This window comes from Gorilla gorilla, chromosome 22 (genome assembly GCF_029281585.2).
Source record: "Gorilla gorilla gorilla isolate KB3781 chromosome 22, NHGRI_mGorGor1-v2.1_pri, whole genome shotgun sequence".
NCBI classification, from domain to species: domain Eukaryota; kingdom Metazoa; phylum Chordata; class Mammalia; order Primates; family Hominidae; genus Gorilla; species Gorilla gorilla.
Window position 1 is genome coordinate 45,581,972 of NC_073246.2, and position 12,057 is coordinate 45,594,028.

General features: G+C 57.8%; 1 protein-coding gene across 2 annotated transcripts in view; it reads left to right on the plus strand.

The window, feature by feature from the left end:
- Positions 1-11,145, plus strand: part of PDXK (pyridoxal kinase) — a 43,981-nt gene extending 32,836 nt beyond the window's left edge. For both annotated transcript variants that reach the window (XM_055373687.2, XM_031005112.3), the window contains 4 exons: positions 1,395-1,506; positions 2,554-2,690; positions 4,541-4,607; positions 4,794-11,145. In XM_055373687.2, coding sequence (XP_055229662.1) covers positions 1,395-1,506; positions 2,554-2,690; positions 4,541-4,607; positions 4,794-4,906 — 429 coding nt within the window. In that variant the 3' untranslated portion in view covers positions 4,907-11,145. The remainder of the gene's footprint in view (positions 1-1,394; positions 1,507-2,553; positions 2,691-4,540; positions 4,608-4,793) is intronic.
- Positions 11,146-12,057: the final 912 nt, after the last annotated feature.

Here is a 12,057-nt window from a genome sequence, read left to right on the forward strand (position 1 = left end):
ACTTGGAGACCCGTGCGTGTCTTGCTAGCATTGAACCTTGGTTGAGTCATCTTAGTCTGTTGGGGCTGCTGTGACAAAATGCCTGAGACTGGATGATTTATAAAAAACAGAACTTTTGGCCGGATGCAGTGGCTCACGCCTGTAATCCCAGCACTTTGGGAGACTGAGGCGGTCAGATCACTTGAGGTCAGGAGTTCGAGACCAGCCTGGCCAACATGGTAAAACCCCATCTCTACTAAAAATACAAAAATTAGCTGGGCATGGTGGTGCACGCCTATAATCCCGGCTAGTTGGGAGGCTGAGGCAGGAGAATCGCTTGAAGCCAGGAGGCGGAGGTTGCAGTGAGCTGAGATTGCACCACTGCACTCCAGCCTGGGCAACAGAGTGAGCGAGACTCCATCTCAAAAAACAAAACAAAACAAAACAAAACAAAAACAGAACTTTGTTCCCCACAGTTCTGGAGGCTGGGAAGTCCAAGGTCAAGGCACTGGCAGGCTCAGGGTCTGGCGGGGGCTACTTTGCTACCCGGACTGCACCTTGTTGCTGCGTCCTCATGTGTGGATGGCGGGGGGCTCAAGGGGCCCATGCTGCTCCCTCCAGCCCTCTCATCAGGCACAGAGAAAGGGGAGCCCTCATGACTTAATCATGCCCCAGAGTACCCCCTCTGAATATTGCCACATGGGTGCCATGTTTCAACATGCATTTTAGAGCGGACACTGTCAGACTGCAGCAGGAGTCCATGTGCTTTGGGCTGCGTTCCCAAGCAGCCTGGCGCTGCCCTGAGTTTTGTCTTCACAGCCCAGGAGCCTGGTCCTGAGAATGGGCCACTGCAGCAGCCACTCCTCCCACTCGGAGGCCTTTCGCTCACCTGGTATTGGGTCCTGGGACTGCAGAGTCAGCTGACCCTGGAGCAGGGTCCAGATTCTGCTATGGACACGTGCTGGGTGGCGATGCAGCACGTGTGTGTGTGCGTGTGTGTGTGTGTGTGTGCGCGCGCGCGCACGCGCACGCGTGCTGCCCGCTCTGAGGCAACCATGCAGTGGAGACAGTTTCTACGACAGTTACAGAAAAGCCAACGTACAGAGGGGCCAGCTCCTCCCCGCTGCAGGACAGGCACACATCTGTCCACCCCCTGATGGGGAGGCCCTTGCCAGTCACCTGTGGGGAGCCACACGGTTTGGGCTGACAGTTTGGAGGGGGATGGTGGCTGACCAGGTGGCTGTCTTCCCTCCGGGAGTGCCGCCATTGGGAACGGGCTCTGGGGGAGTGGGGTGTGACCGGCGGTGGCTGATGCTCCCCGTGCCACTGCCAGGTGATGGATCGGGGAGTGGGGTGTGACCAGCCGTGGCTGACATGTGACCGGCCGTGGCTAACGCTCCCCGTGCCACTGCCAGGTGATGGACATGCTGCACTCTATGGGCCCCGACACCGTGGTCATCACCAGCTCCGACCTGCCCTCCCCGCGGGGCAGCGACTACCTGATTGTGCTGGGGAGTCAGAGGAGGAGTAAGTGCCCCCATCGTGCACCGCGGCCGCCTCTGCTCTTCCCAGAGGAAGGTGTTCTTTGGGGCTGCAAGAATGTTTTGGGTTCAATTGCATGAAATTTAAGCCTTATCCAGCACCGGGATGACACCCCCATTTTACAGACTCTCAGGGATCAGGTGGGATTCCCAAGACCTCACAGGTCACGATGAATGGCCTGGCTGGAACTGGCTTCCACGGACCCAGCATCATAGGCCTCCCTCAGAGCCAGGCGGGATCCCTGAGTTCACTGGGAGGACGCGTCCACCCGGCTGTGCTGATTGTTTACACAGACACCACCTGGTTGATTTTCTCTGAACAGTGTGAAAATGACGCAGAAGGCTGGGGCCATGCACTAAGCCAGTGGCCGCGGGTTCATACCCATGGGCCCAAAACAACAGCTGTGACCTTGTTGCTCTATGTTTGGACATGGGAGCCTTGCGGGCACACACATAGGCACAAATGTACATACACTCGGGCACAAATGCACATACGGGCACACACGTGGACATGGGCACACAGGCATACATGCACACATACACACGGGCACACACAGGCATACATGCACATGGACACGGGCACATGCACATGGGCACACGCACACATGCGGACACATGCATACACAAGGACACATGCATACACATGGATTCACACATGCAGACACACAGACACACATGCATACACACGGACACACATGCATACACGTGGGCACACGCACACACATGCACACACACACTCGGATGCGTCCAGGTACATCCTAGTTCTTCACGCCATTGTTAATCTCGGGAGTTGCACAGCGACCCCCGAGGCGGGCTGACCGTGTGGCCCTCTGAGGGTGCAGTCTTTCCCTTTCCCTTGCTGCGGTGATGGGGACCCCATGCATGCCCTGAGCCCCCACGTCCTGAGCAAGGCCACCTTGTACTCTGCCCTGTGACCCTCCCTGCCGCTGTGCCCGAGAGGATCAGGGACGGGAGGCTGGCCCTGGCAGAGGAGCGGCAGATCTCAGTGACCTTGCCCATCTTCTCCCCCTAGGGAATCCCGCTGGCTCCGTCGTGATGGAACGCATCCGGATGGACATTCGCAAGGTGGACGCCGTCTTTGTGGGCACTGGGGACCTGTTTGCTGCCATGCTCCTGGCGTGGACACACAAGCACCCCAATAACCTCAAGGTCAGCCACACGCACCGCTCCCCTCCTCGCCCACTCCCACGGCACCTCATGGGGAGCAGGATATGAGAGTCCTGGTGGGGGGTCCCTGCTGAGCTGACATGGCATGGCCCTGAGTGCTGGCCCCAGTTGCGGGGGAGGGCAGTGGCCGGGCCATGACAGGAGTTGCACCTGTCACTCTCACATCACCTCCCATCTCCCCTTATTTGGGAGCTAGGGATGATCAGAGTCTGTGAGGGCTTGGGTGACAGATGTTTCAGAACAGACCCACGGGGGTCCCACCAGGATTCAGATGCCACCCGCTTGGCGTTGGCGCAGGGCTGTGGGATGCATGGAGCTGTTGTGTCCTTGGTGACTTGGGGGCTGCTGCGGAGGAGTGGCACCCTGCAGCATTTCCCACAGTGTGACCACGGCAGTGACCTGAGGGACGGAAAGGCCGGAGCCACCCTTCGGGGACAGTAGGTGGGAAGCTGAGGACAGGGGTCCAGGCAGGTGTGGAGAGCCGTCTTTCTGGGCGTTTTGTCTGGATGTCTGCCTGCTTTTCAAGTTTGTAGAGATCGGGTGGCTTTGCTTAGACACTGGGGGGAGTGGGACTGTTGGGCGACTGACACGGCAGGTTGGGATGTGGGGTCTCGTGAGCCTTTCTCGTGTGTCCCATGGGTAAGCACACAGCTCAGCGGGGACGGAGGAGTTTTGTTGCAACTGTGGTGCTCAGATCCGTGACCTCCTGTGCTGCATGCAGCAGAGTTGCTTGTGGCCTCGGCAGGTGGTTTTGTCAGCTGAGTCCGCGGACCCCTGGAGTGTGTCTTCTTACAACACCGTCCAGAGCCTTGCTGTGCTCTGAGGTGGTCCCCAGCCCCTGGGCTCAGCCCCCAAAACTCCCCTGGGTGCTTCCCACTGCGTCCGCAGTGGGTTCAGGTGGGAGGGAGGGGCCTGCCATCCCTTTGGAATGTGGGGCAGGGTGGGGGTGCCATGGGAGTGACAGGAGGAAGACAGGACACCTCTGTCACTATCGGGTGCGCTGGGGAAGGAAGAGTTCAGAGGTCAGGACCTGCAGGTGGCTCTCCCTGTGCTGTCTTTGCCGGGCCGCTTAAGGGGCCACGTGTCCCCCAGGGTACACCTCCTCCCCAACAAGTCAGTTTCAGCTGAGTGTCCTGGTATGTAAAATGGAAGAGGTGGACTGAGGCCCTTTGCCTCCCATGGGACTAGCCCTCTGCACACCCTGAGCTGGAATGCACAGCCCCCTCATTCCATCCCTTCTGGCCCCTCAAGGGCAATTAAACAGGGCCATTAAGTAGGCCTGCCGTGTTTAATTGGTGGTGCAGGGCAGTGGAAAAGTGCCAGCTGGCGCCCCGAGGAGGCCTCACTGCCAGGCTGCCCAAGGTCACATTCTGGGTTTGGCCAGCCCAGGGTTGTGGAGTCGGGGAGCGAGTTCCCCGTGCTTCCCCAGCACCTTTGACTCTGAGGCATCACTGAGTGATGATTGGCTGGGCTTTCGGCAGGAGCACTTCCCCTTGTAGACTCGTTATAAGGAGTTAATTCTGGGAACTCTTACCAAGCTCCTGCTGCCTGCCAAGTTCAATGCAGGTCACGAGGCTGTCCCTTCTGTGAGCCATCTCTTGTCCAGAGCAGGTAGCTGGGACCAGGCATCTGCTCAGCCCTCCGGGCTCTCCGTGGTGGGCAGTCCGCAGCCTGTCCTCCAGGGTTCAGCACGTGCATTGGCAGAGCTGGCTCCCTGGTGGCTCGGAGAGCAGGACGGCCCTTGTGTTCACTGGAAATCCCCTCCTGGCAGCAGTGGGCACGTCGGGTGTTGTGAGTGGGCCAGGGGCACAGCAAGTCTCTCCTCCCTGCAGGTGGCCTGTGAGAAGACCGTGTCTACCTTGCACCACGTTCTGCAGAGGACCATCCGGTGTGCAAAAGGTACAGCGGCCGGGCTGCGTGGGCTGCATGGGCTCCTGGCTCCCGAAGTGGGTGGGAGAGAAGAGCTGGCACGTGCTGGTTTTGAAGGTGTGATCGGTGTCTCCTGCTGACCTCGCCTTTGGGAGTGGGGGCAGCAGCGGGAGCCCCTCTGAGATGGGAACTCAGTGCTCTCTGCCTGCCCCGCAGCCCAGGCCGGGGAAGGAGTGAGGCCCAGCCCCATGCAGCTGGAGCTGCGGATGGTGCAGAGCAAAAGGGACATTGAGGACCCAGAGATCGTCGTCCAGGCCACGGTGCTGTGAGGGCCGCGCCGCTCGCCCGTGACACGCAGCGCGTTGGTGTCTCCGTGTTTGTCCCTGTGAAAACATGTAACGTCTGCCTTAGAGCCATGACCGAAACTTGATATTTTTTTCTTTCATGAGTGTCCGGCATTTGCTGGTCTTCATTGTGAAACGTGCCAGTCGTGCTTTGTGAAAAATAACAAAGTGGTCACAGAAATTTGTGATCTGAAAACCCGGCTCCCTTCCCCACAAGGCTCCTGGGCCTCCGGGAAGACGGGCCCCTGTTTGCCATCTCGGGGGTGTTCCATGTGGGAGGGTGAGTGGGTGAGGCCGAGCCTGCTGCGCGTGGAGCCTCGAGTGGGCCCTGGCTGCCACTAGCGCACAGAGGCCGTGTCGCGCGTGGGCTGGGCCTGGGTGGCCTCTGTCTTTGCATCTCTGAGGAGTCGGGTGGTAACGGTTGGGGTCAGGAAGAATTCTGCCAAGTATCTTTACTGTCATTCTGACCATAGCCTCTTTGTTCCTGCGTTCGAACTTTTGTTTCTTACTTTGCTGCTCGTTTAGTTCCTGGGGATTTCAGATCTTAGGCTGTTGTTTCACCGTATGGGAGGGTTGAGCTTGCTTGGAGGCACACGGTGCGGCGTCAGGGACCTTCCCAGGCCCCAGCAAATTCAAGTCGGTCTGCAGACCTCTCAGCTATCCGCGGGACCTCCTGTAACCCATCGGCATCTTCCAGGAATCCGCTGAGTGACTTGAGGAAGATGCTAACGCAGTAAGGTCCATGCTGGGCCAAGAGCAGCTTTGAAGCTCCCGAGAACCACCTTGTCAGGTTCCTTGTGGAAGCTCACCTCATCCGTGGTGCAGCAGGCTGAGCACTGTGCGTTTGCCACGTGCTGCCCGTGACAGCACATTGAGCCACAGCATTTGTAGACAGGACAGAGGGGTGCCTGCCCCCTGCCCCTGCTGGCACATTTAACCCTTGTCCCCTGACCTCAGTTCTGTGCCCCACCAAATGCCCAGGGGCAAGAGGCCACCCTGGAAGCTGCCAATCTTCCAAGGTGGGTGTGGGGCACGGTGGGGGCGGGCAGCTCCCAGGCCCTTGGGCAGGCTGGGGTGATGGCAGAGGCCACAGCACCAGCTCTGACAAGTCCCATCATCCTCTGCTCAGCAGTGACCTCCCTGGCCCCACTTTGCCCAGAGTTTGGGGTCCCCCCAGGTATAGCTATAGGCTGCAGTGCCTGTCCCTGGCCTGCCTTGATTTCAGCCACACCCCTGCAGCCCTGCATCCCAGCTCTGGGGTGTGCAGAGGTTTGTGTCTCCAGGGAACCCATGGCTGGAGAGAAATAGGGAGATGCAGGAAGTGGGGGCCCATGGGGCCCCTAGGAAGCGGACTCTCCAAGGGGTACCCCCACCCCGCTACCTTCCCCACAGACGGGCCCCTCCTGGAGCCCACACCCTCCTGTGAGGCCATTCCAGTGTCTTCTGGAAAGACTCGCTTGCCAGGAGTGCGTTCTTTGTTGAAAAATGCCCTGAAGCGAAAAGATGCAGGTTTATATGGAACCCCCACCCCCGCCCCCACTCTCCCACTCTGTTCGTTCTGAATGTCTTCACGAGCGTGCATCAGGGCGCCTGGCTCCCCCACCTCAGCCAGTGAGTCAGACACGGGTTTCGCAGCCATGTTTCCTGGCTCCGAGGACACGGGTGGCAGGCCCGTTGCAGCCCAGAGCCACTCGTCCCTACAGGGCGCTGCCACACCAGCAGGAAGGAGGATGGCTGTGTCCGGAGCCTGGCGGGGAGGCGTCCTCCCCAGTATGTGAGTGCAGGGATCCGCCAGAACCACCTGGCCCTCTGTAGGGCATTTAACTGGAAATACCCTCACTGCCAAGTGGAGACTGGGGCGTGTGCCACGTTGCCAGCCACCAGGAAAGCTTTTCTTTTTCTTTTCTTTTTTTTTTTTTTTTTAAACACCAAGAGCACGTATAGCATGGGGGAAAGAACCTAAATGTCTCTCTCTCTTGTGAGCTGGTGAAAAACCCAGCATGAGAACGCAGTGTCAGGTGTGGGGCTCCTTCTGCCCGTGCAGTGGGTGTTACGGGCGGTGTGCCCTGGCGAGCAAGCTTTGATTCTTGGTTCTTTGAGCTCGTTTCAGAGGCTGAGTCCCCACATCAGTTTTAGTTCTTGGAGTTCCCTGTATTAAGCAAGAATTAGGAGAATGGCTGTCCCTGCAGGCGCCTCCCGTAAATCCTGAGCTCTCTGGCGCAATCTGAAACTTCTCTTCTCTTTTCTTTGGCTGTATCAGCCGAACCAGGAGAGGCCTGGGCCGCGACTAAGGAGAAAGAAATCGGGGGTTTCTGAGAGCAGATGGTGCCTTTGTGGGTGCAGGGCTTTTGTGGAAATTGTCAGCCTCTACGGGCAGAGTCCGGCATCCCCTCCCCAGACTGCCTGCTGTCAAACCACGGAGCAGCTGGAGCCTGCCCTGTCCACGGCCTGTTTCCACCCGGGCATGTTCGTCTCTCATGACTTGGGCAGAGGCCCCTGGTGGCCTTGAGTTTCAGTTTCTCATCCAGGAAGGTAACCATGGGCATTGGCAGTGGGTTTCCCTATGGCTTGGATCCAAATTAGAATTGATCTTTGTTTTCACTTTCCATAGTTAATAACATGCAAAATAATGAGAAGAATTTATTTTAAGGTGACAGCTATATTCGTCCAACATTGCCTGCTTATTATCAGGGTACAGAAGTTTAATACTTTCTTAATCCAGTTTTTCAAACTTCTCCTTGTAGACCGTAAGGATGAATTCCACAATAGGATCCTTTTTAAAATCGATTTTAAATTGTTGCCTAGTCCTGCCAAGGTTATTATGTGCATCTGTTATTTTTCCAATACATGTAAACAATTGCAGCATGATGCTTTGTTTAATGTCCTGTTCTTAAGCTCGTTAGAGCCAGTTTTGAAACATTTGGTCTTACCGTGAACGGAGGCTGGCTTGGCTTAGCCACGCTGATGAGTAAGTGAGGGATGTCTCCATCTTGAGATCACCAGGCAAGAGAGTTGCCTGCACCAGGTGAGAGGCCGAAGCCCCTGGGGTAATAGTCCCCACCGCCACCCGAGGTAAGACAATAAAAGCTATGTGGTTGAGCTCAGGCCTCTCGTGCCTGGTGTCAGAGAAGGCAGAGCCCACAGTAGGTGCCGGGTGCAAGGCCCTGGGAGGGCACTGGCCAGGGAAGGTGGTATAGATGGCCCTCAGATTGCAGGGCCCCGAGCAGCTCCCCACTCTGCCCGTCCACCTGCCCTGGCTCCAACCTCGTTCTCTCTTTAGTTTAACTATGCAAAGAGAGGAGGTTGAGAGTGTTCTGGCAGCTGGAGCTCTTTTCCTTGTCCTTCCTGCCCTCCGATGGGGCCACCTGTGTCGGGGCAGCCATGTCCATGTTTATGGAGATCAGAGGTGCCCCCACTGTGTGGCTGGACTGTACTCTGCTGCCCGGGTAGCCAGGAGTCTCTCCCTCTCTCCCCTGCCGCCTGCCTGGTCTCATGGGCCTCCTTCACACACCCCTCCTTGTGGATCGCCTGCCTGGGCCCAGAGCAGGGGAACTGGAGTTTGTGAGTGAGCAGAGCAGGTTATGTGCAGACAGGGAAACAAGAACTTTGGACCTGGCTTTCTGAGTCCAGGTGAGAGCTGTGTGGCCCCCCGATGCCACTCTGCCCGCCAGAGGGATGTGCCTGCTGAGCCTTTTCCTTCCACGCCGCCTCTCACTGCCAGGCCAGCGGCTTCCGCTGAGACTCGCTGGAGAGGCGGCTCCCGTGTCCGTCCACCAAGCACTCAGATGGATGCTGATCACCAGGGCCGAGGGGGCTCCCAGAAGGACCCCAGGCCCTGGGGAGGGTGGCTGTGGGAGGCCAAGTCCACTGCCCAGAAGTCTTGTCAGCCATAAGCCAGGGAAGCCTGGAGCGTGGCCTGGCGGGTCTGGGTGGACACCGTCCCTACTCCGGACTCCCAGCACAGGGGAGGAGACCTGAGCCTGTGTGGCCATGTAGCCCTGGGCAGAGCTGGGCCTGTCGTGTGTTCCTGCCTGGCAGGTGCAGGTGCTGGCCATCTGCAGGTGGAAGGAGGTGGGAATCTTGGATTTTTGTTTGTTTGTTTGTTTGTTTGTTTGTTTTTGAGATGAAGTCTCGCTCTGACCCCAGGCTGGTGTGCAATGGTGTGATCTCGGCTCACTGCAAACTCCGCTTCCTGGGTTCAAGTGGTTCTCCTGCCCCAGCCTCCCAAGTAGCTGGGATTACAGGCATGCGCCACCACACTCAGCTGATTTTTGTATTTTTAGTAGAGATGGGGTTTCACCATGTTGGCCAAGCTGGTCTCAAACTCCTGACCTCAAGTGATCTGCCCGCCTCGGCCTCCCAGAGTGCTGGGATTACAGGCGTGAGCCAGTGCACCCGGCGGAATCTTGGAATTTTTATAGACAGCACCTCAGTTTCTGACTCCAGCCGCACACCTCCTGCCTCTACCAACAGGGGTTGCCACCAGACCAGAGCCAGGGCCAGGTCCCTGCGTCCACCCCCCCCGGTAGGATGGACGTGAGCCATCCTTCTAGGGGACTTTTTTCAGTGTGCGACTCGTCTCTGTTAGGTGGTAGGAGCCAGTGTGTGTGGCCTGTGCCACGCTCCGCAGTGCGTGGCTGGACTCTGTGTGTGGCCTGTGTCCCCTGTCCCTGCAGGACCCAGCAGGCATCGTGGTGTGACAGCTGTGTCCAAGCCACTGCCCGGGCATCCCATCACCCACCAGGGTGCACGGTCTCTCCTGCTGAGGGCTTTCTGTCACATGTGTGTCTCCTGTCGACTCTGCAGTTTGTTCTCAGAGCAGAATGTTTCCTGTTCTCAGTGCGCAAAGACACTGGTTTTCAATCAGCGTCTAAAACCACGTTCCTGCCTTTCATTGCAACATGGTGTGTTCATTTGTTTAAAACAGAGTTTAATGAGTAAGTTTAGATGACTGGTCAATATCTTAAAAATTTATATTAGTAAGAAGTTCTTCCCGGAATTTTTCTTTCAATTCTGGCAGAATAAACAGATGTTTTTAGTTTTCCCACTGTCTGAGCCAAGTAGGACCCTGTCCCAGAGCAAGAGATGTCCCCTTCCATCTCTGACCCTTGCCTGGGACAAGCTTTGATGGGGGGCCCCAGCTTCAGGGCTGTGGTGGGAACAGCACCCCCAAATGCCAGCCTCTCCTTTCTTCCCATCCACCAGTTCACTGCGGGGCCATTTCTGGTCTTTGTGCAACAGGAAACCCATTTCTGATGGGATATGCCTTCCAGTGCCACAGGGCCACTCACCCCATGCATCTCTGTCCTGCCCGTCAGTGCTGGGACGGACAGCAAGGGCAAGCCCAGTGTCTGGCGGATAGGTGGGTGGGAACAGAGAGGGGAGAATGCCGTCCTAAGCCTCTGCTTGGGGATCCCCCACACGACCTGGGTACTGCCTGGGAAACCTGTCCTAAGTAAAACTATGGGCCTCGCCTCGCCCACTGGCCTGCAAAGCCAGCATCTCCATGAAGGTGGATGGAAGCGCCTTTGTCCTCATTTTGAGCTGCAAGCTGGGTCAGCGGCTCTGAAGCCCTCGAGTGACTTTCTAACCCAAGACCCAGCCCCTGGCAGGAGGAGGGTGGGTGCAGGGCTGGTGGGACAAAAAGAGGCCTCAGCAGGCCTGGCAGACCCTTCCAGTACATCCCACGGCGTGTCGAGCAGCTGGGAGAGCCTGTGTCAAGCTCGAGCCGTCATAGGTCCACATGAGGTGTCTGAAGCCCCTTCTTGGTGATGGGAGGCAGAGGTGCTGACGTTCTGGAGCATGGACGTGAGTCCTCAGCTGGCTCCACGTGGGCCCTTGGAGGGTGCCAGGTGTGTGGTGACCTTCTGGATGCCTTTAACTTCATGGCTGCATCATTCCTGATTTAGAACTTTAACCGGAGCTTCATCTAGTGATTGCAAAACTGGACCAACGGGAGGACGGCGGCGCAGCCCGCTCCCTCCCTGGAATGGAGCTCAGCTCTTCGGAGGCATCAAAGCACCTGTCGCCTCTGTGGTCCCACTGCTGAGGGAGTGCGGCCTCTGCAAGGTTCGGGGGTGGCTTCGTTTGCCTGGAGTGGCTGGCCCTGCGTGTGCCGTGTGGATGTTTGTGAGCCTCGGTCCTACAGCACTGTGTAGGCTGCATCTGTTTCGTGCTGGTCCTGTTGACTTGTATGATATCCACAAATAAATATTTTCATGGCGGTCGTGTTGAGGCGTGATGGTTCCTTCCCATCCCAGGAGCTCCCTACCTGTGATTGGCTGAACACCCAGTACCCCGCCAGCCACGCTAGGGATTGCTGCTGGAAATGGTGGCAGCTGACTCCCTAAAAACCTCCCCCTTGGAGGAAAGAGCATGCCTTGCCCCTGCCTGCTGGGCCCAGGCCCCCTCCCGTCCTGCACTCTGTTTTCTGCCTTGGGGGCTGGCCTGGGTGCCTCAGCATGGGCTTCCTGCAGGACTTCCCAGGGCAGAGCCCTCAGGGATAGGAGGCTCCCTTCCCCGCCCTCCCTGTGCAATTCTGAGGCCCAGCTCTGGGTGTTGGCCAAGGGTGTCTGCTCCTCCTGGGATCCACCTGGCTCCTTCACACCTGGGTGGTGACGTTGTAGTGCCTCTGGCTGGGCAGATCTCGTGTTCCCTGACTCATGTGCACCTGTGCGATAAACCCACAGACCATCTCCAGCAATGCCAGGCTGGTTGCTGTGTGCCAAGAACAAGGAGAAGGCGGAACCAGGGGCTGCAGAACCAGCCCCTCCCCAACGAGGCCCCCCTCTGGACGCCCCTCCCCATGGAGAACACCAGGAGCCACAGACCCCAGACCACAGAGCACACAGGGGAGGGCACGGGGCGGCCGGGGCAGGGTGTCTGCTGCCTCGTTTATGGGATTTGCTCCGCGTCTAGCACACTGCTGCCTGCGCTGCTCCTGTCCCCTGCAGTGGCTACTCTGGGCCTACTTAGCCTACAGGCCTAATCCTGGTTGGCATGAAAATGTCCTGAGGCTACTGTGACAAATTTCCACAAGCTGAGTGGCTTAAAGGAACACATTTGTTCTCTTACAGTTGCAGGGGCCAGAAGAGTCTTAAAAACAGTCAGCAGGTCTGGTTCCTCCTGGAGGCTTA